This window comes from Podarcis vaucheri (assembly GCF_965113315.1).
Source record: "Podarcis vaucheri genome assembly, chromosome: 7".
Lineage (NCBI taxonomy): Eukaryota > Metazoa > Chordata > Lepidosauria > Squamata > Lacertidae > Podarcis > Podarcis vaucheri.
Window position 1 is genome coordinate 23,710,038 of NC_138765.1, and position 26,610 is coordinate 23,736,647.

Consider the following 26,610-nt stretch of genomic DNA (forward strand, 5'->3'; position numbering starts at 1 on the left):
TGCAAGAGTCATGTCCAACCCTGGGAAATTTGGGGGTGGAGGCATTTGGTTACGGTTACGGTTACACAGACACACACACACACACACACACACACCATTGAGAATCTTGGCCGAGGCTCTTATCTTGCGCACGCTGGCATAGATCGGGGAAAACCTCAGGGATGCAATGAAGTCAGGTTGTAACTGACTTCCAGGTGGTGCTTCATTTGCTCCTGGCCCTACTCGCACAGCCCAGACACCAGCGCTGAAGGCTGGGAAACATCTTTGCTTCCCATCCCTTTGCTGCCACCCAGGCCCATGCAGAGGCCAGAGGCTGGCGTCTTGTTCTTGGCAGGACAACGTAAGTCCAGCAGACCCCCACATCCCAGCTGGCTTAGCCCTCCAAGGCCTGGGGCAAGTGTACCCGGCTGCTCACGTCCTTCCATGGACCTGCTGTGCCACCATTGCTGATGAGTTGTTGGAAGGCAGGCAGCTGTCTTGCACCAGGTCCATTTATAGTCCTGCAATGTATAGTTAAAGCTATGGTTTTCCCAGTATTGATGTATGGAAGGATGCTTCCCATTAAAGGAACTGCCACAACTGCCTCTATTTATCAGGGAGTGCCCAGACCTCCTGGCAGCCCCCCCCCCCGGGTGAATTAGTCCCTATATATTTTTGCCTTGTTAAAATGTCACTATTCACCTTGCCAACAAAGGTCCGTATAGTTAAAGCCATGGTTTTCCCAGTAGTGATGTATGGAAGTGAGAGCTGGACCATAAAGAAGGCTGATCGCCGAAGAATTGATGCTTTTGAATTATGGTGCTGGAGGAGACTCTTGAGAGTCCCATGGACTGCAAGAAGATCAAACCTCTCCATTCTTAAGGAAATCAGCCCTGAGTGCTCACTGGAAGGACAGGTCGTGAAGCTGAGGCTCCAGTACTTTGGCCACCTCATGAGAAGAGAAGACTCCCTGGAAAAGACCCTGATGTTGGGCAAGATGGAGGGCACAAGGAGAAGGGGACGACAGAGGACGAGATGGTTGGACAGTGTTCTCGAAGCTACCAGCATGAGTTTGACCAAACTGCGGGAGGCAGTGGAAGACAGGAGTGCCTGGCGTGCTCTGGTCCATGGGGTCACGAAGAATCGGACACGACTAAATGACTAAACAACAACAACAACAAATGCCTACCATGACTGGCAGCAGCTCTCCAGGGTGTTAGGAAGAGAAGAGTTATACCCACCACCTGCTACCTGGTTCTTTTAATCGGTGCTGCCAGGAAATGAGCCTTTCTGCATGAAAAAAGCACTCATTCTGCAACTGAACTATGGTCTCTTCCAGAGTCTGGGGCTTTGTAACATCAGCAGCAGAGCAAGAGGAAGCCCCACCTCCTTGGGAACTGTAAGGTCTTTATTTCCCATGGGTGCTGTTTTTCAATGGCCTTGCCTCTGGTAGCAGGTTGCCACCAAAGGGAGTTATACCATAGGGGCTCTGCTTTGCTAGGTTTTATTTCCCAGCTAAACTGAACTGGAATCAAGTTGTTTAAGTGCCAGGCTCATCCCGCCCCCCAACAGCATTTAGTAGTATACTATTGACAATATTTTGTTTACCTACACTGATTCTTGTTCTGCAATTTTTGATTATTATGGATTTTTGTGATATTTTATTAAATTATTTGTTGTTGCTTTCTAAAGCTTCTCTTTATTTACTTAATGAATGGATATGGTGCCTCTCAGGACAAAGCCCTCCCCAATATGACTTGGAAACACTTGTTGGAACAGCACAACACACAATAAAGTGACTTGTAGCACCTTAATGGCTAACAAATTAGTCTTCTAATTTAGTATACATACACACATATATAGTAGATTGCAATGCAGTCTACACATAATGGTGTATTTTTCAATGCAAACAACATTAGGGCCTTCTCATTCACATACAGCTTAATTATAAACAAAAATGAGGGTATTTTAATTTTGGTTTCTCTTTTAAATTTATCATTAATCTTTAAAATTTGTCACAATGCTGTTATTTCTGCTGCAAAAGGCTTAACACTTCTACTCTGGAAACAAGAAAATAAAATGCACAATATATGTATTACATAATAATATGTATGTTTTACCTGGAAATTTGTTTTGTTAAAAAAAGGAAAGGGGAAAAGTGCCCACACTGATATATAAGGGTGGGAACGACTGCCAAATTTGGAGGGCACACACACACACCATTTATTCACCAGGAAGGCTTTATTAAACAACTCTCATCAAAGGGAGGGCCTTCTGGCTTAATCTCAGTGGTGTTTTAGTTGTGATAATCTATATATTTGTTGTTTTGCCATAATGTGACTCTACAGGCATAATAACAGAAGATTCTAGAGTGGATTGGAGACTCAAAGCAATGGGGGCTTTGCATTCTTCTGCTCTCTCCATATGGGTTGTTGCTCCCAAAGTAGCCAGCTGTGTAGAGCAGCTGGCAAACTCTTCTTTGCCTCCATCCCCCTGAGAGGTGAGGAGGCCAAGCGAGGTTGCACAACATTCCCTTGTCCACTAGAGATTATTTTGAAAGGATTGCTTCTCCTTGCTTTTCTCTCTACAGGTAATGATGAAAACAAACCACAACGTTGCATTTTCATTTCACCCATAAGCATAAGTGGGGAGAAAAACAACAACTCGTCCTTTTAATCCTCGGCATGCACTAATGGGGTAATATTGCGAGGTGAGGTAGATGCTCCAGATTAAGCAAGCCAAAGGACACTGTGCATCACCAGAGATCTAGAAAGTCATTTTTATTGGCAATTATTGCTTTTGGAGTGCCATCCTTTGGCCAAAGGACCTCGTGCTTGCTGCTGATTTGCATTGAAATAAGTGCGACTTGCTTCTGGGAAATGAGAATAGGATCTGGAATTTCCGCTGAGCGAGGAGCGCAAACCGGGATCAGGGTCGGAGAAGATGAATAGGGGCTCGAGGAAGAGACATATTTTAGAGGGTGCGACTTGGGGGAGTGGGCGTAGCCTCAGCCTAGGTGCCTTATTGTTCTTTGGAAGTTTGCAAGGGGGCTGGACGAGGATCCTGTAGCAAAGGGGGCGGGGCGTTGCGCGAAGGCGAATGGGCGTGGCCTAGCTGGAGGCTGCCCGGCCTGTGAGCTTCGTTGCCCCGGGTTACCCGCGGGTAAATCAAGAAGCGCCGTACGTCACGCGAGGGAGGTTCCCTCCGCCCGCCAAACCCGCCTTTCCCTGCCCCTTTTAGAACGCCGGCTGGGAACGAGCCAATGGGGAGAGCTCTGGGGTTTGGGCTTGTGCCGCGTCCCTTCCAATCAGGAGGCGGCACTCGGGTCAGGTCAGTGTAACAATCTGGAATGAGAGGAAAAAAGCACACAACCCAAAACACCCGACTAACCAACCACAGGAGGGGGAGGAAGGCGGGCGGGAGGGAAGGAGCTGGGCTGGGGCTTCCCCTGAACTTGCGGGGGGGGGGGGAAGCACCGCTGGGTACGTGCGCTGCGCGAAGGGTTTAATCGCCTTGCTGCGGTGGGGCGCGTGGAAGATAAGGGTTCCACAGCGCCTGGTGCTTCTAAAAAAACGCGGAAAGTGCTTGGAGAGGCGTTGAAGCGCCGAAAGGGGTTAATGAACCCTTTGGAATAAGTGGGGCGAACTAGCATGCGGAGGGGCAGCCCACCGCTGCAAAGGTGTCTGCGGAGTCTGGGAGAGGAGAGGTGCGGACAGGCTGCCCGTGCCCAGGTAGCGAAGCGCTGAGCAGGGCCGGCCCTACTGTTAGACGAATTGAAGTGGCAGCCTCAGCCAGCTGATAGGTAGGGCAACCTAAAACAAACAACAACAACAGTACATGTACTGCCAAGGTAGTAGTGGCAGGGAAAGAAGGCGGCAGCCCCACCTGTCTTAGGGTGATCTGATAGGGCAGCAAATAATAATAGTAATAATAATAATAATAAGTAAATAAATAATTGTAAATGTATCGCCAGGGTGGTGGGGAACGGAGAGGTGCTTGTGGGACTTTCTACCTCGGGGACCAAACTCACCCGACCAGCCATGATTGCTCTAATTTGGTTGGGGAGGATGGGGATGGGGAGACACCATTTGTGCCTCTGGCGGTAAAATGCCGTGAGGAGGCCCCGAGCAGGGGAAGGGAAGCCCGGAGGAGGTTCAGAAATGCCAGCACTCCTGCTTGTGAGAAGTGTGGCGCGCGCGAGAGAGAGACCTTCGGCGGGACGTGCTGCGGTGGCGGGGCAGGAGCGGGCAAGGCGAAGTCCTGAGCGCTGCCAAGGTGCCGTCGGTCGGTGGCGTCGCCCCCCGCCCTGCAGCTCGCGCGACGGCGGCGAAGGGGGAAGCCCGGCGCCCGCTCGTGTTGTGATCATGTGGTTTGGCTGGAGCGTCCAGACTTGTGCAGCCGGGCAGAGAGCCGACGAGACTCTGCGTGCAACCAGCCAGGCGGGAAGGCAAGGCAAGCCCGGCTGGCGCGCTCCTCCTCCTCTCGTGTAAGGTGCTGCCCGAGGCCCCGCCCTCTTCCCCCCTCCGCTCGCCGGCCCGGCCCCTCCTCCTCCTCCTCCTCCCTCCCCGCCCACCCCCTCCCTGAGGTGCAGCCGGCTCGCCTGGCGGGCTCTCCCTCTCTCTCTCTCTCTCTCACTGTGTGTGGGTCTGTGTGCGAGCGCGCGCGCGTGTGTCAGTCGCTCTTCGCTCGCGGGGCTGGGGGACGAGAGGGCAGCGAGGCAGAGAGTGGCGGCCGCCGCTGCCGCCGCCGTTTCCTCCTCCTCCTCCTCCTCCTCAGCATGTTGCCATCCCGCCGGGTCCCCAGAGAGAGGCGGCGCCCGCTCGGGGCGGCACGAGCGCAGCAGGAGAAGGAGAAGCAGCAGAAGCAGCGGCAGGAGGACGAGGTGACCGACAAGGCGGAGACGGCGGCGAGCAGAGGGGGCTGCCGCGCCGAGGGCAGCAGCAGCAGCAGGTGCTAGGTGTGTGGAAGAGCGCGAGAGAAGCGCGCGCGCGCTACCTGCCTGGCCGCCGGGTGAGCAGCCCAGCCTCTGCCTCAGGTGCGTGCCGGCGGCGTGGAGAGCGCGAGAAGAGAGGAGGGCGATCATGCCAGCGCCAGCCGCGCGTCTCCATCGCCACCTCCGGGCCCTTTAGCGCCGGGTTCCCGCTGCGCCTGGACGCTCTTCCTGGGATTAATTCGCTCCTCGCTGGAGCCCGCAGGAACTGAACTCGCCTGGACTCAAGCGAGGGGCCTTGGAGGCTCCGCATCGCCCGAGGAAGCCCTTCTCCCTCGAAAGCGCACGCCGCTCCTCCTGCGCCCGGCGCGCTCCTCCTGCTCATCTGTTGCTTGAACGGGCGGCCCCCTCCCTGCTCTGTCTCTCGCTCGCCGGGCTTGATGGAGGAAGCAGCCGCCTTCGCCGCTCCTTGCCCTTCCAGCTGAACCTCCCTTGCGCTGGACTCGAGCCTCTCTCTCTCTCGCCTTCCTCCCCCCCTTCCCCGCCACCGCTCCCCCGACGCACCTTCCTCCCCAAACCCTGCGAGGCAGCGTCTCCATATCCCGCCCCCCTCGCTCGTTCTCCCCCCCCTTTCTCTCGCTCGTTCTCCCCGACCCACTTTGGTGCGATGCTGCTGCCTTGGACCTTCGCTTCCTAAAAGCGCCGTTTGCTGTTGCGATCCTTCCGTTGGAAATTTACAAAGGAGACTCTCCCCCCCCCCCACCGGGATAAAGGAAAAAAGGGGGGAAGGAAAGAAAAGGCGGCTTCTGGGGGGGGAGGGGGAGGAACATGGATGAGAAGCTGCAAGCGCATCAGGTTGACATCGACCCGGATTTTGAACCCCAGAGCCGGCCTCGCTCCTGCACCTGGCCGCTGCCTCACCCCGACTTCCCGGGAGAAGAGGACGATGGAGCCGCGGCTGCCGGCGCTGGTGGTGGTGGCGGCGGCGGCGGTGGAGGAGGCGGCGGCTCCAAGCACCCCTTGGCCGGCGGAACGGAAGGCGCCGAGAACGCCGGAGTGGCGTCGGAGCGCGGCAAAGCCGCCCCGGCGCTGCCTTCGCTGGGCGCGGACGTTGGACAGCTCCGCAAGGCGAAGACCTCGCGGCGCAACGCCTGGGGCAACCTCTCTTACGCGGATCTCATCACCAAAGCGATCGAGAGCTCCCCGGAGAAGCGGCTCACCCTCTCGCAGATCTACGACTGGATGGTCAGATACGTCCCATATTTTAAGGATAAAGGAGACAGCAACAGTTCGGCTGGTTGGAAGGTACCCGAGCGATTCTCCACCTCCTTCACCCTGCGCCTCTCGCCTCCCTCGGCAGAAACTAGAGCCCTAGTTTTCAAGAGGCGCTGGTGGAAGTTTCACTAGTGCTGAGCCTCCTTGGGTTGATGTAGTAGACTCTTAATGGGGGTCTAGTTGCCCGGTAGCAGCCTTAAACCACCCCTGTGTTGCAGGGAAGGTTAATTAAAGGGTGTTAAAATGGTGGTGTATTTTCCAGCACCATCACCCACGTTTTTTGTTTGTTTTTAAACTCCCTTAGCACATTCTTACCTGGAAAGTGGTGGTTTTAACCAGAGTTAGTGATTAGGGAAGGAGTGGTGGTGAAGACTTGGGAGTGAAAGTCTGTGTAGCTTTGTTTGCAGGCGCACGAAATCCTGTAGCAAGAGGGGCAGAGCTGGAAGGGGAAGGAGCCGGCCAAGTTTCCTGAGGGTCTACCCGAGGCCACTCCAGCCTTTTGCAGCTTTGATCAGGAGAGCAGCTCTGGTGTCTTCTAGAACTGAGGGAAGAGAAGTTGCTCTTGCAGCCTTCTCAGAGCTAGCTTGGAGAAGAGGAGCTCTTCTCTGTTGATTATATTACTGGAGTGGACCTGAGATAGTTCCCTCTCTTTTTGCATTGGTGCTTGGAGAGATTATCTTGCAGTAGCTGCCTGGTCCACCTACCATATTTCCTTAACACCCCCTGCCCCCCAAGCCCCAGAAGCATCAACAAAGGGGCCAGGTGGACACCCTTCCTCCCCCTCCTCTTAAGTTGCAGTTAAGTTGCAGCTGCTTGTCTGTTAGTAAGACTTTGGAGGGCGGGGGCAAGGTAGAAATAGAGTTGAGGTGGGTAAAAGTGGCTTTGTACTTTACATCTGATGGCATTGACTGATATGCCAGTTGAGGAAAGGACATGCCAGTCTTTCTCCTCCAGTTTGGTTGGTGGGGTATGTGGGGTTAGCTGCTTGTGATTTTTGTAAGGTCTCTCTCCCCCCTCCCCACTCCCATGGAATGCAGTGTAGATTGCAGGAGCAGTTTATAATACAAAAAAAAAGGCCTGGAGAACTGATTTCCTCGGCTAATTTGCCACATGCGATGCCATTGGTGGGCAGGGCCATTGGGCAAGTGTTACTGAACTCTGGACGTGTGACCATTTTGAGGTCTCGGGCTTCGTAAAACTGGAAGTGCGATCAAACTGTCTACATGTGTTAGCTGTAAACTCTGCCTGTCTTTGGCGCTCCATACATTGCCCACGTCTCCTTATTGAGTTAAAGTAAGATTTGGTGTATTTGTGTGTTTTTTTAAAAGCTTTTGTTTGCTTTTGAGGTCTTGGATGAAATGGCAAATTTTGCAGAATGTGCTGCACCGTTTGTGTGTGTGCTTTTTTGAGAATCCTAAACATCTGGCAGGCAGTCTGCCCACAAGCAAGTGTTCCCTTGAAGGAGGGCTTGAAAAGGCTCTCCTGCACATGTGGACTAACAAGCAATTAACCCTTGTGGCACTGAGTTGGTGGGGCAGAGTGGTTTTCCATTCTCATATATCTGTTGGTCTCTCAACAGACACACGCCCCTCTGGCATTGGCTGTACTGGCTAAGCTCCCAGGCTGTTGCCTTTGGATTGTTAAATATTTCTGTCAGGAGTAATCGATTCCCCTCTTATTGTGATTTAGTGTAGAGGTGTGTTGCACTCCCTGAGCTTACAAGGAAAGTGTCTCTCTCTGTGTATGGTGTGAGAAGTCTACTTTTTCACTTCAGTGTGAGAGCCATCCTGCTATAGCCCAGCAGAAAACAGGGTGCATCCAAAGTGATGTTGCTTGCACACACCTTGCACCCATGTTGGTGACCACACCTGGAAGGGACAGAAAAGCGTAGGTAATGTGGGAACCAGAAGGGGCCGATTTAAAAGAGAGGCAGTTCCAATTGATTTTCTTTCTGCTTTCCAGCCACCCTATAATAAACAATGTGTTAATTCAGGAAAGGTCCACTCCATCATTTGGGCTGGTGTTATGAGCATTATTGAAGCTCTGTGCATCTGCACCACACCTGGATTTGACCTCCTCTGCATTCAGTTTACTTGTGAGTAGCTGAAGACTTGTTTTAGGCACTCAAGGACCTTGAGACATCAGACCATAAGGAAAGCTCTGCCGGATCAGACCAAGGGTCCACCGAGTCACAGGAACATATACCAGGTGGAGGTTATTTGTTTGTGGGCGATGAAATGGCTCTCCTTCCATCCACCTCCTCTCCGTTGGGGATATTTTAGTACTGACTCTTTTATGATGCATAGGTAACCAGGTCTCATGAATAGATTGGTACTTGCAAGAGAAGCATATGGGGAAGCCTTGGTAATTTGGGCTGTACAGCTGGATGGAGTCTGGTTGGGCGTACTTATGCTAACTCTGGTGTCCTGGTGCAGGATGGATGTATATGGTAGCAGAGGGGACAAAGTTCCACCCAAACTGACAGGAAGAGAGAACTGCATCCAAGGAACAGTCCAAGACACTTGTCTATGAAATACTCTCACTTCTTGTTCTGCTTCATGCAGTTATTTAAACAAGGGAGAATAAATCTGATGTGTGAAGAGTAGTAGCTACATCAGCCAAAGGACATAGCTCTAGCAAGCTGGGAAAGGTGAAGGGCCATAACTCAGTGGTGGGGCACATACTTTGAATGCTAAAGGTCCCTGTGTCAATCCGCTGGCACCTCCAGATAGGGCTGGGAAGGACTCCTTGTATGAAATCCTGGCTATCTACTCCCAGTTAGCATTGACAATACTGAGCTAGATCAGTGTGGATGGTCCTGACTTAGACAGACCAGTGATCTTACTTGGTATAAGGCAGCTTCGTTTGTTCCTATGAAAGTACTCCATTTTTGGAGAAGTGTTCAAAAGTGCCCTGGTTGGGGTGCCAATTTCTTTGAGTTAAATGTTTTGCTTTACAACTGCTCTAGTCACAATGGTGCCAAGGTTATTGGGAAAGAGCTGTGGTTTCATAGTAAGGACTGAATGCTGAAGTTCCAAGGGCCTTTTCCTGGAACCTCCAGGTAACAATGGGGGGGGAAATCCCTTTCTGAAACCCTGGAGAGCTGCTGCCAGTTAGTGTAGGCAGACCAGCTTTCAGCCTCCAAACATTGCCTAACTCTTAACTCCTGTCAGCCCCAGCCATCATGACAAGTGGCCAGGGATGCTGGGAGCTGCAGTCCAAAATGTTTGAAGGCATCTGCTCAGGTAAGGTTGGTGTAGAGAGTACTGTGAGGGAGGCTCTATGAATAGGCTTCGTTTACCGCAGCTTCCCATGTTCCACATGATACTGCATGGGAGAAGACTTTGTGATGCTTGTGCCATCATAGCTTTCCAGAGCTTTCCAGATGCATACCTTGAATTCATTCCTGAAGAAGTGTATTAGACTCTGAGAAATCAAGACATGAATACTCTGTGGGTAGAGAGATTTTCCATCCACATCAATACTATGATTCTTCTTCCAACATAGCTTCTCCCCTCTCCACCGCTGGCCTCCTGGGGAAACTGAAGCAAAGGTATGCCTGCCAACAAAAAAATCAGACTGGCTGGCTGATTAGATGGTTGACAGAAGCTTGCTCATGTTTGAAGGGTAGGGAGTTAGGGGATACAGCAGAGGCTGGTCCATTAGGCCAAATGGGGTGCTGCCCCACCAACTTCAGCCTATCCTCAGTCAGGCCCCAACTGCCTTCTTAGTTCCATCCATTCCAGGGGGTGGCACTGGCTGTCACCTTCACCTTTTTTTTGGTCTCCACATTGCCCTTGTAGAATGCAGCAGAGAGGAGGATGGGGGCAAAGCTAGGATTAGTTGACTGTGGCCCCACCTTCTTTTGGCCTCTCTTCCTCCTGCCCCATCAGTTTCAAAGGTCACCAGACAATGGACCATCTTGTTCAGAAAACCCTGGATGTTCTAGAGCAGGAATGGGGAGGGAACTCATGGTTCTCCACACTTCACTGGGCTCCATTAGCCTCGGCCAGCATGCCTAATGGCCAGGGAATCCTAATGATGGGATTTGTAGTCTATCAACATATGGAGGACCAGAGACTCTCCACCCCTAGAGCAATATTGATAAAAATGGGAATATGCTGATCGTTGAGAGACCTCTATGGGCTGTGGAAGCAGCATACTGGCCATTTAAAGGATTGATAGGACTTCATTTTCCCATTAGGTATCCCATGCTCAAAACAGACCCATTGAAAATAATGGATGTGGCTAACTTAGATATGTTAAATTAAATTTGTCTACGCTTGAATGTAACTGAGTAGGATGCAACCCAATGGCATGAAACATCTCCTTTGTAGGAGATGAAAGTGTAGGTGTATCAAATGAATAAAAATGACCAGCAAAGAAGGAAACTAATGCAACCTAGTTTGGTGTTAGCAGTTGGCAATGTTGGGCATCTGCCAAGGCTCATACCCCAGCAGCAGGGCTGGCCCCTTCTGCCGCTGCCTTTGCCATTACCAGTGGGATGGCCCCCTCTTTCTTTCCCTTCCTCACTCTCTGCCTTCACAGTATTGGCTGGTGCTGAGAGTATGAGGTGATGCCACCTCCTTTGCTCCTTCCTAGCCAGTGCTGGGTGCAGGAGTTGCCACTGGCCACTATATTCTGATTGGCCCTGGCTGGAAGGGGCAGGGGTGCAACTGGCTGTGGGAGGCAGTAGCTTGCATGCTTAGCGCTCATTGATGGTGGGAAGGGAGGAGAGAGAAGCTGCAGCAATCCAGGAGGAGAAGGAGATGGCAGGAGCTGCACATAGGGTGCAGGGCACAGGGGACTTGCTACCAGCCTCTTGCTTGGTGGGGGTGCTGGTACGGTGATAAGTCAGACCTGGAACAATCTGTACAAATACACCAGTGTGGAGTTGTGGCTAGAGTTGTGGACCAGAACCTGAAATACCAGGGTTCAAATCCCCACTAGGTCAAGGGGATTGATATTGGGCCAGTCACAGTCTCTTAGACTAACCCACCTCACAGGGCTGTTGTGAGGATAAAATGGGGAGGGGGAGAAACAGGTGTGCCACTTTTCAGAGGTGCAATAATAAATTAATCTGAAAGCGAAAGATTTCTTGCAGCTCTGTGCGTTAAAGATGGCTTCTCCTTGTGATCAGTGAATGGCACTTGTTTTCTTGTTAGTTCTTAAGTTATCTCACTGAAAGAGAAACGATCCCCTTCCCTTTAAGGAATCTCAGAAAGGCACCTCCCTTCAATGTTAGCAAGATAATTAAGGGGATAATTAATTAGCTGGTGGGTCCTGCTCTACAGTATAAGGCAGTGAGGTTGCACTTAAGGCTGCTGAACTGTGGATGCAATAACTCCTAAAGACACTCTTTGCCAGCCTGGTGCCCCCCAGATATTTTGGTCTACACTGGCTGTGCTCGCTGGGGCTGATGGGAGTTGTAGTTTGAAAACAACCGGAGGGTACCAGGTTGGCGGACACCACTGAAAGAGCCGGAAGTCCTTGAGGGGTATTGGAGCATCTTTCCAATTATTATTTTTTAAATGCTAGTTCTGTTTCGTTTGTTGCTGTGTGGGATTACAGTGGTGCCTCGGGTTAAGTACTTAATTTGTTCTGGAGGTCCATTCTCATAGGCGCCGACTCCATGGGGCTTGAGGGGGCCCGAGCCCCCTCAAAAATTCGTTTGGGGGGGCTCCGCCCCCCCAACAATCTCCGGCGCCCCTCCAGCAGAGCGCCATCACCGCCCCTCCCCCAGCCCAAAATGCACAGGGTCGGGCTGCCTGCATGCCTCCTGCCCTCCCTCCCGAGCAAAAGCTCCACCCAATTTCCTTCGGAGCTGATTAATAGGCGCAGCACGCTCTCCCCTATTCGCTCACGAGGAGGCGGCGCCACTTTATTTGCATATTCATGAGCTTATTTATTATTCATGAGCTTTCCCGGGCCCCCCCAATATTTTTTATAAGTCCACGTCCCTGTCCGTTCTTAACCTGAAACTGTTCTTAACCTGAAGCACCACTTTAGCTAATGGGGCCTCCCGCTGCCGCTGCACCGCCGCCACACGATTTCTGTTCTCATCCTGAAGCAAAGTTCTTAACCCGAGGTAATATTTCTGGGTTAGCAGAGTCTGTAACCTGAAGCGTATGTAACCTGAAGCGTCTGTAACCCGAGGTACTACTGTATTAGTCTTGGCTACTGAAAGGAAAGTTCAGCCCTGGCTGGCTGTTAGTTTTTTGTTTTGTATGTCGTGCTCACATAGAAAATACTCCATCCCTGGTTTTAAGTTCATAATATGAAGCCCCAGATTGGAGCCTCGCACCTGCGGCCCTGGTCCCTGAACTCTGTCGTGTCCGTCTCTGTAATTTATTATTATTATTTTGTTCCCAATCTACATCTCTGCAACCTGCCACTCCCTTCTGTTAGAGCCACTTTCCTTGGATTAAATTTCTCTTCCCTTGCTGTTCATTGCCAGAGTTGCAGAGAGAGGCGTTCCTCATCCCTGTGGAGAACCTGATACAGGGTGCACTGCTCATCAGTCTTGCGTTCACAATACTGTTTCGCTTTCTTAAAAGGCCCGTACATAGGAGAGGGAGTTGTTCATAGTCTTTATGTCTGAGGTTCAGAAGCATTGCAACTCTCCTCTTTCTCTCTGCTGGGATGGTGGGGGTGTTTCTGGCAGCGGGTCTTCATCTTTAATTGCCTCCTCCTTAGCCTAGTCTGTCACCCACAGAGAGGGCTCAGTAGCTCAGAATTCCAGATCATTTCCCCATGTTGTGGAGAGGGAAGGGAAGGGGAGTTGCTCCCCTACCCCATGAGTCAGTCCTTTTTTAAAAGGTGGGATTAGAAGCTTAGATTTAAAACTTCCAGCTGGCCTCTCCATCCTCTCTCCTAAAGTGAACAGAGAACTTCAGCTCCTGTGCACCATTTAACAAATGCCCTAGCACAGTCATAGGCAAACTCGGTCCTCCAGATGTTTTTGGACTGGAACGCCCATCATCCCTGACCACTGGTCCTGTTAGCTAGGGATGATGGGAGTTGTAGTCCCAAAACATCTGGAGGGCCGAGTTTGCCTATGCCTGCCCTAGTATCTCCCCACTCCACACCTTGCAGTTAACACAGATTTATTGGCCACTGGGGTATATTGTCTATGCTTTTGAAATGAATTATTTGCAGGAAAGGGAGTTCTACCCAAAGCTTGGAAAGGGCCAAAAGGGGAGCATAGAGCATGAGACTCTTAATCTCAGGGTTGTGGGTTTGAGCCCCACATTGGGCAAAAGATCCCTGCATTGTAGAGGGTTGGATTAGATGATCCTGGTGGTCCCTTCCAACTCTACCATTTTGTGATTCCACTTTTAAGTCATGGCTTTACTGCAAAGAATCTTGCAGACAGTCGTTTGTTAAGAGTGCCGAGAGTTGTTAGGAGACACCTATTCTCCTCGCAGAACTACAGTTCCCAGAGTTCCCAAGGAACAGGGATTAACTGTTAAACCACTCTGGGAATTGTAGCTCTGGGAGAGGAATAGGGGGTCTCCTAATGAGACCTTTAACAAACTACAGCCCCCAGAATTCTTTGGGAGAAGCTGTGGCATGGTACTGCTTTAAGTGTGCAGCACAGATGGGGCCCTTGGTGTGCTGACCTGTATTCGTTATAGCCTGGTTGCAACCCAGCATTGCGTCATAAATAGGTTTGAAACAAGGGCTGCTTGCAGCCCTTACACCTGCCCCTGCGTGGGAAGAGTTGCTTTGTGGCTTCTGTGGGGGAGGGGAAAAAAACTGGTTCGTACAAAGTCCTGCCATAAGTGAACCAAGATGGACCAGTAGTATCAGCTGAAGGACCAATGGGGTAGGAGATGGTAGAAGGAACATGTACCGAAGCAGCCGCAGTATTTGTAAAGCGACCATTGGGTTTTACCAACCCCCGTCCCCAATTTCCAATAGAGCCTTTATCCCATATCTGAAGGGTTGGGTTTGTTTATTAGTTTGATATGGAGTTCCGCAGGGAACCAGTATGGCAGGCATCCCCAAACTCAGCCCTCCAGCTGTTTTGGGACTACAATTCCCATCATCCCTGACCACTGGCCCTGTTAGCTAGGGGTGATGGGAGTCGTAGTCCCAAAACAGCTGGAGGGCCGAGTTTGGGGGTGCCTGCAGTATGGTGTAATGGTTATAGCGTGGGACTAAGACTGGGAAGATGCCCTATTCAAATCCATGCCCATGCCCAGGCATGAAGCAGAATGTGGGACTTCGATCTGTTTTTATCTCGTAGAGTTGTTGTGAGAATGAGGTGGTGGTGGGGATGCGTGCCGCTATGCACTTCTTGGAGAAAATGTGATACCAATCTGTAATCAATAATCTCTGAAGCTATACAGGTCTAGTCCTGGCCAGTAGCCTCCTCCCCTTCCTCCAAATGCCATTCTGAGCTTAATGGATAGGATAAAACATCACAAACACAAACTCCGAAGCATAGGTGAATTTATTGTTTCTGTCTACTGGGCAGTGCAGGGTGCTTCCAGACCGTCGCTGTTATCGGGATACACTGATAAATTCAGGTTATCCAGTAAGTGTTGATTTGACACCCTCACTCAACACACCTACTCCCTTTCCACCACTTACCAAAATAGGACTTTTCTAAATAAGGAAAGTGAGGAGGAAAATGCACTGGTAAGTGTGATAGAACAATTGCTTTACAGAACATTGTCTCACCTTCTTGCAAACAAATGGACAATAAACACCTGGTGTGGTGTAGCCAACCCACAAACTTTGTGCACACAAATGCTCAGTCAACTGGTCACCAGAAGGGACCAGAGGCTCTGGCAGTTTTTTTTAAAAAAGTGCCATCTCTTTCTTAATCAGAGCAATCTTGCTGAAGCAGTGAGTTTGTGGGTTGCAGCCTACACGATTAGTCCAGAGCTTGTAGACCTTGGCGTCAGCAGTCCTCCTCCTTCAGCTTTTGGCCTTCTTCTTTTGTGACTGTAAAGCTTTACTAGCAGGAAGTCCTCTCCGGTTTGCAGTTCTGGGTCGCAGGCAGCCTGAGGTTTTCCACACGCCACTGTCCCCTGCTGTGGGTCTTGGCGCTGCTATGCTGCACACGTGTGCCAGTAGTGCTTGCTGTTTTCCAATGCTGCACGGAAGGCCCCATTGACTGACAGTTCTGCTTAATTAGGGAGTTGTTATTTTATCAATTCCAAAGCGCTTGAAGTTTTATGCTCCAGCTCACGCGTTCCACTTGTTAATGGGAAACCAACACCCTCTGTCAAAGAAGCAGCGGCTCTGATGCATTTTAAGGTGCTGTTTGTGCCACTTTGACATCCAAAGTATAACAATAAAGCTATCAGCTGGTGGATGTCTGCTTGATGTAGGTCTGACAGTGCCAAAAACCTTAATCTCCAAGCCTTCCCACTTTTCTTTCTCTCTCTACTTCTTAGGGCTGCTCCTTTGTGGCATGAATATAAACTAGCTGGGTGGCCTTGGTGCTTTAAGCTGAGGAGTGTCCTGTCTAGGGCTGGGGGAGGACCCATCACTCACCTACGGTTGTGCCCAGCCTATCTCTTTACCATGGCTTATAATTATTGCTGCAACATCCTTGACTAACCAGCAGTACTTCCTCTTGCTATTGAGCAAGACCAGGCATAGGCAAGCTCGGTCCTCCAGATGTTTTGGGACTACAATTCCCATCACCCCCGACCACTGGTCCTGTTAGCTAGGGATCATGGGAGTTGTAGTCCCAAAACAGCTGGAGGGCCGAGTTTGCCTATGCCTGAGCAAAGACCATATGGAGGGACTGTAGCTCAGCAGTAGAGCACGTGCCTTGCATGCAGAAGCTACCAGGTTTGATTCCTGGCACCTCCAATTAAAAGGCTCTGGTAGCAGTTATTGAGAAGGACTCTCCGCATGTGACTGCTAGTCTAGTGTAGACAATACTGGGCAAGGCGGACAATAGTCCAACCTGATGTAAATTAACTTCTGGTGTTCATGTGACCCTGTAATAGGAACATTCACAAGAAGCGAGTTGGCTACTTCTATGCTGTTGGGCACCAGGTTGAAATGGGCTGTCTTTTTATCTCCTTCGTTCCTTTTGTCCCTCGCATCAGAGCAAAGGAGCATGGGCAGCCGGTAATCTGTTGCTTTCAGAAAGAAAATAAGCACACAAAACCATGAATCATGGGGAACATTATGCATCGTGTGGACAAAAAGAGCAGTAGCTGCTGGTGGTGCTATTCAGGGGCAATTTACTTGTGGGGAAGAAACGTACCTATGGACTGTACAAGCAACTGGGCAGCAATGCCCTCCCCATGCCACAAGATAAATAACAGCTTTTGCAGAATAGAAAACTGCCCCATGACAGTTTAAAAGACACACAGTTTGGCTGTGGGTTAAGCTTTTGTGGGTTAGGCCAGCTTTCACCAATGTATACTTCTCCAAGGTTTGCAAGTATTGGGACTAATTCCTGTGCCTACAGCGTGTGGAGCACTACAGAAATGCCCCACCCCCCGCCAAGCCTTCTCTTGCAGTAGTCATGATTGCAATGCTACTGCAGTGTGTTGAAAGTGGACAAGCTTCTGGAAGCGCTTTTGTATGGGGCTTAAAGCTGTTCTTGCTTCATTCACTTTGTCATTTGGCCAGAAGGATAAATTCACATTACAAATACCCTTTCTCCACTTTCTCGTCTGTGTGAATAACGATCCGATGGTCACTTAAATGGTGTAAAGGAGGCTCAGCAGCGCAACCTTATTCATGTTTATTGGAAATAAGCCTTGCTGTTTCCAGTGGGGATTGCTCCTAGGTAAGTGTGCATTGGATTGCAGCCCACAGCCAATCTAGATGCCTCACTAGTGCAATTGGATCTCAGCAGTCGGTCCTTCTGTGGAGTTTACTCTGGAGTAAAAATGCATATAATTGCAGAGAAGGAAGGGAGGCTAGTGACTCATCTTGCTAGCCATTTCCTCCTCTCTGTTCCCACCACTGTTCCTTAATAGAATAAGCAAGCTTAGAAATACCACATTGCCCATCACATAAGTAGACCAAAGACCCATATAGTCCAGCATCTTCTTCTTACCATGGCCAACCAGGTGCCCGTGGGAATCCTGCAAGCAGAACCTTTGCACAACAGCGCTCTCCCCACTTGTGATTTTCAGCAACTTGTATTCAGAGATATACTTCCTCCAAGAGTGGAGGTAGACCGTAGTCTTTTCCTCTATGAATTTGTTAATTCTCCTTTAAAGCCATCCAGGTTGGTAGTCATAACTAAATCTTGTGGGGGAGAATTCCACAGTTTACACCCCTAGTTCTACAAAGCAGTTCTTTTGGGTGCTTGTCTTTTTAAACTTAAGCTTATATCTCCCATATGTACTGCTGTGGTCCTGGCTCTCCTAATCTCCATTAGAGGAAATATCACACAGGCATCAGAAGGGAAGGCGGATGTTCTCCTCTATGCATTCTTGAAAGCAGCGTAAGGACCTTTGTCCTCTGTCTGCTTCATCTCTCAAAAGTGTATGTAGGCTGTGTACAAAAAATCAAAGCGCATGACTTTCCCCAAGGAATCCTGGGAATTGCAGTTAAAGGGTGCTAGAATTTTAGCTCAGTGAGGTGTAAACTGCACTTCCCAGTATTCTTTGTGGGGTGGGAGGGAGAAGCATGTGCTTAAAATGTACAGTGTACCTGAATATATATGTTGAGTTTCATTGAGTGCCAGCTCTCGGAACTGTACCAGCACTTGCATCGCCTCTAAGCTCCTCTTAAGATAAGCCAGTTACTGCCATTCTTCTTAAAAGTATAGACTGTTCCAAAGCCAGAGCTCTCAATGCAGTTAACAAACATGAAGCAGTATTGTTATGAAACAGGAACATAGGCAGCTGCCTTATGTGGAATCAGACCATCTAGCTAAGTACTGTCTACTACACTAACTGGAAGCAGCTCTCCAGAGTCTGAGGCAGGCGTCTTTCCCAGCCTTGTGTGGAGACACCTGGGATTGAACCTGGAACCTTTTGCATTCAGTGAAGATGCTGTATCACTGAGCTATGGCTTTCCCCCAGTCCTATCAAACCAGAGTTGGGCGAGTGCTAAAGATTCACCAGGCAATAGCACCCAAGCCTAGCTCATGTAAATGGCTTTGAAAAGGAGTTCTGTATGCCAGCTGCTAAATCTATACATAAAGAGAGGCAGGCAGGCAGATCTGGTTTTCCCTGGGCAGGGAAAGTAAGGTTTCTTATCTACCAGTTGAAAGTCTCAGTAAGATTGCTTTCATAGCTGTTTCTCCAAGGTACAGAAGTTCAAGCTTCTGTTGATGCATATGAACTCAGTGTGCTATCAGCAGGTTTCCTATTCTTAACCTAGATCAAGGTCAACGGCACTTTGCACTGTGCCAGGAAAGTAAGTGGTAGCCAGTGCCGATCTCTAAGCACAGGTTTGTACAGCCAGCTGCAATCATGAGTCTAGCCACCTCTGGACCAGGAGATTCTTAATCTCGGGGTTGTGTGGGTTCAAAACCCACCTTGGGCAAATAGATTCCTGCCTTGCAGAGGGTGGGACTCGATGACCCCCGTGTTCCCTTCCAACTCTACAATGCTATGATGCTATGCTATGCTGTGATTCTATGAACCTGTAATTCCTGAACAGTCTTTCAGAGCATCCCCACATAGGATGTGTTACAGTAGTCTAATCTACTTGTGTTGGTGTGTATCACAGATGCAAGGACTGTCCCCAAGTTTGAAAGTGACAATTGGACTGTGTGAAGAAGGAGACTGTGGCACTCAGTGGGCTAAGACTTTGTTCACACATGCAATTGCCTTTACTTCCACAGTCGTTAGTTACTTGCACGAACCAGTGTGTCACCCAAGGCTGAAAAAAATCTTAGATGGAATTTCCATTTCTGTTAATATCACCAGAAGGGATGCTTTCAGTGGAGCCCGTTCACACATTCAGCTGAGAATCGTTAAGGAATCTGTGAAGCGACTGAATTATATTCATGTGGGAACTGGGCTTATAGGGTTCAGAGGCCTCAGAAGAGAGGGCTGCTTGTATCAGCAACTCACCCACACATCGAAAGGATGTTCCTTTGCCTTCCGGCATGAGCTTGAAATGTGCATGCATATGGATAATAAATTTGTCTTTTTGCAGTGCTTGTTCCTTGCTGATAAGCCAGGGCTTCCTTGCAGCTCTTGCACACCTTGGCTGGACCTCGTTTATCAGAGAAACCCGGTATTTGCTACCACTCAGTGGGATGATGGAGTGAATTCTTTCATGCACAGTGGTAGAACTCGGCAGGGAGGAAGATGGAGACAAAACTAGAATTAGTTAGCTTTCCCTGCCATTGGCTCTGGCTTTACTTACTGTTTGGGCTCCCTGCCTTTTGCCCTTCCAGTCTAAATGTGCCTCAGCCACCACTGATTCTACTCCCCTCCTTTTATCCTCATGTGTGGCTGGTCCGGCTGAGGGATTAGTGACTGGCTGAAGATCATCTGGTAAGTTTTGTGTCTGAGCGGAGGTTTGAACCTGAGTCTCCCCAGCAATAGCCCTAACCACTAGGCCATACTAGTTCTCAGCATGTAAATACATTGGGGAAAGGTTTTGACCACTGGCACTCATCCTAGAATGCAATCATTGGAGCAGGGCAATCGGGAATGTTTGGAGGCAGACAGAAAGCAGAGGAAGGGTACGAAGGATTTCAGAGCATCCATTTGCACCAGAAGTGCCTTGCTTGCATCATTTTTTAAATTCCACTCTTCCCCATTTTGGACTGCAACTCCCATCAGCCCCAGCTAGCAGGGGGGAGGCAGTTTTACTGTACTGTGCATTGCATGCTGTACTATACATTGTATAGAGCACGGTGCTGATAACACCAAGGTCATGGGTTCGATCCCCGTACAGGACAGCTGCACATTCCTGCACTGCAGGGGGTTGGACTGGATGATCCTCAGGGGTCCCTTCCAACTCTAGAACTCTATGATACCATTATGAGAAAAAGCAAGGTAAAAACCTTCTAAATAAACTGAAGGGAGGGAGGAACTATCAGCACACCTGTCTTTTTTGGGGGGAGGGGGCATGGTGAATTGTAATAGAAACTGTATTTTCTTTTGTTCAGGGGTCTCCTCTGCAACAGCATTTTGGGCAGGAATATTTGGCTTGACTGGGGGGGGGGGAAATGGCATTCTTCCTTCTTCCTCTCCTCCGTTAGGTTCTCATCCTCTTACTCCCCCCCCCCTTTTCACCTTTCTGGAATTGCTTTTCATGCAGTGCTAACTGCTGAAGTAACACAAACCTGCTAAATGGTCCAGCTTTATGATAGCATAAAAATGATACTACAGCAGTGAGTAGAGTTTTATTAAACCCCAGGGACCGGCTGCAAATGAACAGCTTGCTCTGCTCTTCACTTTATTTATTTATTTAATAACTGCTGGAATATAAACTACATCTGAGATGTCGTGGACTAGGAGTACTCTCAAGTCACAGCGCTATCTGTCCCACCCCCCAAATGCTCTCTCTCTCTTTCTTTCTCTTTGGCTTGTTCTTTCTAAAGAAGCTCAGCATGGGTGTCGGGTCCTTAGACTGGAGAATGGTGTTCTTGGCATTTGGGATACTACTTGGAACTATTTCACACTGTCTCACAGACACACCTAAGTCAGATTTCATTCAGTGACAAATCTGGGCAGGTAGAGGTGAGAAGATGCCAAGTCCTGCCTGGTTTGAACATCGGGCAGTTTCTCTTCACTCTGGTGGTGGTAGTCTTTTTTCCTTTCCTCTTGTTGGCCCTTGTGAGTCTTTTACTGACAGTAAAGGTAAAGGGACCCCTGACCGTTAGGTCCAGTCGCAGACGACTCTGGGGTTGCAGCGCTCATCTCGCTTTACTGGCCGAGGGAGCTGGCGTACAGCTTTCCGGGTCGTGTGGCCAGCATAGAATCATAGAATCATAGAATCATAGAGTTGGAAGAGACCACAAGGGCCATCGAGTCCAACCCCCTGCCAAGCAGGAAACACCATCAGAGCACTCCTGACATATGGTTGTCAAGCCTCTGCTTAAAGACCTCCAAAGTAGGAGACTCCACCACACTCCTTGGCAGCAAATTCCACTGTCGAACAGCTCTTACTGTCAGGAAGTTCTTCCTAATGTTTAGGTGGAATCTTCTTTCTTGTAGTTTGGATCCATTGCTCCGTGTCCGCTTCTCCGGAGCAGTAGAAAACAACCTTTCTCCCTCCTCCATGTGACATCCTTTTATATATTTGAACATGGCTATCATATCACCCCTTAACCTCCTCTTCTCCAGGCTAAACATGCCCAGCTCCCTTAGCCGTTCCTCATAAGGCATCGTTTCCAGGCCTTTGACCATTTTGGTTGCCCTCCTCTGGACACGTTCCAGTTTGTCAGTGTCCTTCTTGAATTGTGGTGCCCAGAACTGGACACAGTACTCCAGGTGTGGTCTGACCAGAGCAGAATACAGTGGCACTATTACTTCCCTTGATCTAGATGCTATACTCCTATTGATGCAGCCCAGAATTGCATTGGCTTTTTTAGCTGCCGCGTCACACTGTTGGCTCATGTCAAGTTTGTGGTCAACCAAGACTCCTAGATCCTTTTCACATGTACTGCTCTCAAGCCAGGTGTCACCCATCTTGTATTTGTGCCTCTCATTTTTTTTGCCCAAGTGCAATACTTTACATTTCTCCCTGTTAAAATTCATCTTGTTTATTTTTGCCCAGTTCTCTAATCTGTCAAGGTCGTTTTGAAGTGTGATCCTGTCCTCTGGGGTGTTAGCCACCCCTCCCAGTTTGGTGTCATCTGCAAATTTGATCAGGATGCCCTTGAGTCCATCATCCAAGTCGTTGATAAAGATGTTGAATAAGACCGGGCCCAAGACAGAACCCTGTGGCACCCCACTAGTCACTCTTCTCCAGGATGAAGAGGAACCATTGATGAGCACCCTTTGGGTTCAGTCAGTCAGCCAGTTACAAATCCACTGAGTGGTAGCATAGTCAAGACCGCATTTTACCAGCTTCTTTACAAGAATATCATGGGGCACCTTGTCAAATGCCTTGCTGAAATCAAGGTAGGCTACATCCACTGCGTTCCCTTCATCTACCAGGCTTGTAATTCTGTCAAAAAACGAGATCAGGTTAGTCTGACATGACTTATTTTTCAGAAATCCATGCTGACTATTGGTGATCACAGCATTCCTTTCTAGGTGCTCACAGACTGTTTGCTTAATGATCTGCTCCAGAATCTTCCCTGCTATTGATGTCAGACTGACTGGGCGGTAATTATTTGGGTCCTCTCTTTTCCCCTTTTTGAAAATAGGGACAACATTTGCCCTCCTCCAGTCTGCCGGGACTTCGCCTGTTCTCCAGGAATTCTCAAAGATGACTGCCAGTGGTTCTGAGATCACATCTGCCAGTTCTTTTAATACTCTTGGATGCAGTTCATCTGGCCCTGGAGACTTGAATACATCTAAACTAGCCAAATATTCTTGTACTATCTCCTTAGTTATTCTGGGCTGTGTTTCCTTTGCTGAATCATTTGCTCCAAATTCTTCAGGTCGGGCATTGTTTTCTTTATCGGAGAAGACTGAGGCAAAGAAGGCATTGAGTAGTTCAGCCCTTTCTGTGTCCCCTGTTTGCATTTCACCATCTTCTCCTCTGAGTGACCCAACTGTTTCTTTGTTCTTCCTTTTGCTACGAACATACCCATAAAAGCCTTTTTTGTTGCTTTTAACCTCTCTAGCAAGCCTGAGTTCATTCTGTGCTTTAGCTTTTCTGACTTGGTGTCTACACGTGCTGGCTATTTGTTTGAATTCCTCTTTGGTGGTTTCCCCCCTTTTCCATTTTTTGTACACATCCTTTTTTAATCTTAATTCAGTTAAAAGTTCTTTAGATAGCCACCCTGGCTTCTTTAGGCACCTTCCATGTTTCCGTCTCATTGGTATTGCCTGACGTTGTGCTTTTAGTATCTCCCTCTTAACAAACTCCCAGCCATCATGAACTCCCTTTCCTTTTAGTATTGTTGTCCATGGGATCTCACCCAGCACTTCCCTAAGTTTTATGAAGTCGGCTTTCTTAAAGTCAAGAAATTGAGTCCTAGTATGCTTGGCTGCTCCTTTCCGCTGTATAGTAAACTTCAGAAGAGCATGATCACTCGCGCCTAATGATCCTTCCACTTCTACCCCACTAACCAGGTCATCAACATTGGTTAGGACCAGATCTAAAATGGCTGTTCCTCTTGTTGCTTCTCCCACTTTCTGGACAATGAAGTTGTCTGCAAGGCCAGTGAGGAATCTGTTTGACCTTATGCTCTTGGCTGAGTTTGACGTCCAACAAATATCTGGGTAATTGAAGTCCCCCATTACTACTATCTCCCTTCCTTTTGCATGCTTGGCCATCTGTTCCAGGAAGGCATCATCTATGTCCTCCGTTTGGCTTGGGGATCTATAGTAAACTCCCACAATGAGGTCTCTGTTATTCTTCTCTCCCTTAATTTTGATCCAAATGCTCTCACTTTGGCTTTGAGGATCTAAATCTTGGATCTCTTCACAGGTATACACATCCCTGACATATAACGCCACTCCTCCTCCTTTCTTGTCTGGTCTGTTTCTCTGAAATAGATTGTATCCCCCCATTATTACATTCCAATCGTGGGATTTATCCCACCAGGTTTCAGTGATGCCTATTATGTCATATTTAGTTTGCTGTACCAAGAGCTCAAGCTCATCTTGTTTATTTCCCATGCTTTGCGCATTAGTGTACAGACATTGAAGTCCATTAATCATTCCCCCGTGTCTCTTATTTAAGGATTTTTTCCTCCCACCACTAGGTCCGCGTGCTGTTTGCTCCATTTGGTCTATGACATTTGGATGATCATCTTCATTAATTGATAGACTCCTACCTTCAGGAGCACTGTCTCCCTCCCCCACATTAGTCAGTTTAAAGTCAGTTTAAAGCCCTCCTGATGAGGTTTCTGAGATTTTTGGCAAAAACATTTCTCCCAACCGTTGTGAGGTGCAGCCCATCACTTGCCAGAAGTCCATCTTCAAGAAACTGCAGTCCGTGATCTAAGAATCCAAACCGTTCCTGTTTACACCATTTGCGAAGCCAGCTGTTCACTTGCCAGCATGGCAAACCAGAGCAGCACACGGAAATGCCGTTTACCTTCCCGCCAGAGCGGTACCTATTTATCTACTTGCACTTTGACGTGCTTTCGAACTGCTAGGTTGGCAGGAGCAAGGGCTGAACAACAGGAGCTCACCCTGTCGTGGGATTCGAACCGCCGACCTTCTGATTGGCAAGCCCTAGGCTCTGTGGTTTAACCCACAGCGCCTCCTGCATCCCATTTACTGACATTGTTGTTGTTGTTTAGTCGTTTAGTCGTGTCCGACTCTTCGTGACCCCATGGACCAGAGCACGCCAGGCACTTCTGTCCTCCACTGCCTCCCGCAGTTTGATCAAACTCATGCTAGTAGCTTCAAGAACACCATCCAACCATCTCATTCTCTGTCGTCCCCTTCTCCTTGTGCCCTCCATCTTTCCCAACATCAGGGTCTTTTCCAGGGAGTCCTCTCTTCTCATGAGGTGGCCAAAGTATTGGAGCCTCAGCTTCACGATCTGTCCTTCCAGTGAGCACTCAGGGCTGATTTCCTTCAGAATGGAGAGGTTTGATCTTCTTGCAGTCCATGGGACTCTCAAGAGTCTCCTCCAGCACCATAATTCAAAAGCATCAATTCTTCGGCGATCAGCCTTCTTTATGGTCCAGCTCTCACTTCCATACATCACTACTGGGAAAACCATGGCTTTTACTATACGGACCTTTGTTGGCAAGGTGATGTCTCTGCTTTTTAAGATGACATTACTGACATTAGGCTCTGCTAATGATTTATAGTGAGTCTCCATTGCTTAGTGCCAGCAGGGGAGAGTGAAGAAACGCTCACACAGGGCATGGATGATAGGGAGTGCTCAACTCCTTCACGTGTCATAAATTCCAGGAAACAAGAAGTCAGATGTCATGAAACTGGAATTGGGCTATCCCCCCTTTTCCAACTGGAAAAGATCTCACAAATTGTGACTGCTGAAGCTTATGCTCAGTTGGCTTCTGAGGTGGAGCTGTTTTAATTTTTATTTTAAAAGGGTGATTTCTCCCCAGTTTATGCATTAACCAGGGAGCTGTGTCTCACAGGACTGCATGACTCCAGAAATCAGGGTTGGAAGAAAGGCATGAAATAGGCATCGATAATCTCATGCTGATTGGAATACAGGAAGCTCTTTATACCAAGTCAGAGCATTGGTCCATTTACACCCAGTAGCGTAGATGTTGACTGGCAGTGATTCTCTGGGGGTTTCACCAGAATGGCCATGTGCCCTACTTAGGGTTGGGGAAGAAATTTGTGTCAGTTTGCATTTAAAGGAGAACTTACCGGTACCTCATCCACACTTTCCGAATCTAGATGTGAACCGAAACATAGCCCCCCCCCATTTGAAATTTGCACTTCTCAGAAAATTCTCCAGCCATGTGTTTTTTATATGTAATATAAATATAATATTTGTGTAAAGGGTGCATGCAAATAACAATAACAATGCCATATATTGTGCAAAATTGCTTGCAGACATGTACATTAGGGGAAAATTTCCTGATGAATTTTCCTGAGAACTTTTATTTTATTTTATTAAATGCAAACTGATGTGGAAATGTGGAGAGCTGAATTTAGGATTAGAAAAAGGAGAAACAGAGACAAACAAAAATGGACAGATTTGCTCATCTCTGGTCCTATTTTCAGAGTCAAGTCCCCTATTGGAAGGGCTTTCTGGAGACAAATCTTTTCTTTAAGGGCTGTCAGCCCAAGTCTGGTTTAAAGATAAAGAATTATAAGGAGGAAGAGCAGCAGGAGCCTTGAAGTCATTGCCCAGGTTATTGGTTACAACCTTTCGCACAGTGGTGAGATGCAGGCAGTCACTTATACATTGTCTCCCCCCCCCAAAAAAAAAAGAGGATGCAGATCTGCATGTTTCTTTTAAAAAAATGTTGACTTATATTTATTATTTATTTAAACAATTTTTACATATCCTCACTACAATCATCTCTAAGTGGTTTACAAAGGTACATTATAGCAGAAATAAAAATTGGTTAAAATTCTAACATTGGCCATCAAATAAAATGCCTGTTGGAATAAAAAGAAGTCTTCAGCAGGGAGAGGGAGCCTGTCTGACCTCAACAAGAAAAGAGTTCCATAAAAATTGGGCCCACGACGCTAAACATATGGCTCCTGGTGGATGTGACCCGTGCATCTGAGTCATGGGGGAACCACTCACAGCACAGACTTTTGAGCACTGGAGTTATGTGCCGGCAATAGCCTGTTCCCACCAACAGTTTAGCCGCAGTGTTATATGTGCAGATTTATTTATGATTTATTTCATAAAATTTAAATACCGCTTGGTTGTAAGAGAACGTCAAAGAGATTTGCAAATTT

At 48.6% G+C, this 26,610-nt stretch overlaps 1 protein-coding gene across 1 annotated transcript in view; it reads left to right on the forward strand.

Annotated features, from left to right (window-relative positions):
* Positions 1-4,597: 4,597 nt before the first annotated feature.
* Positions 4,598-26,610, forward strand: part of FOXO6 (forkhead box O6) — a 122,927-nt gene continuing 100,914 nt past the window's right edge. Inside the window, exon 1 of the mRNA XM_082231642.1 lies at positions 4,598-6,214. Coding sequence (XP_082087768.1) covers positions 5,738-6,214 — 477 coding nt within the window. The 5' untranslated portion in view covers positions 4,598-5,737. The remainder of the gene's footprint in view (positions 6,215-26,610) is intronic.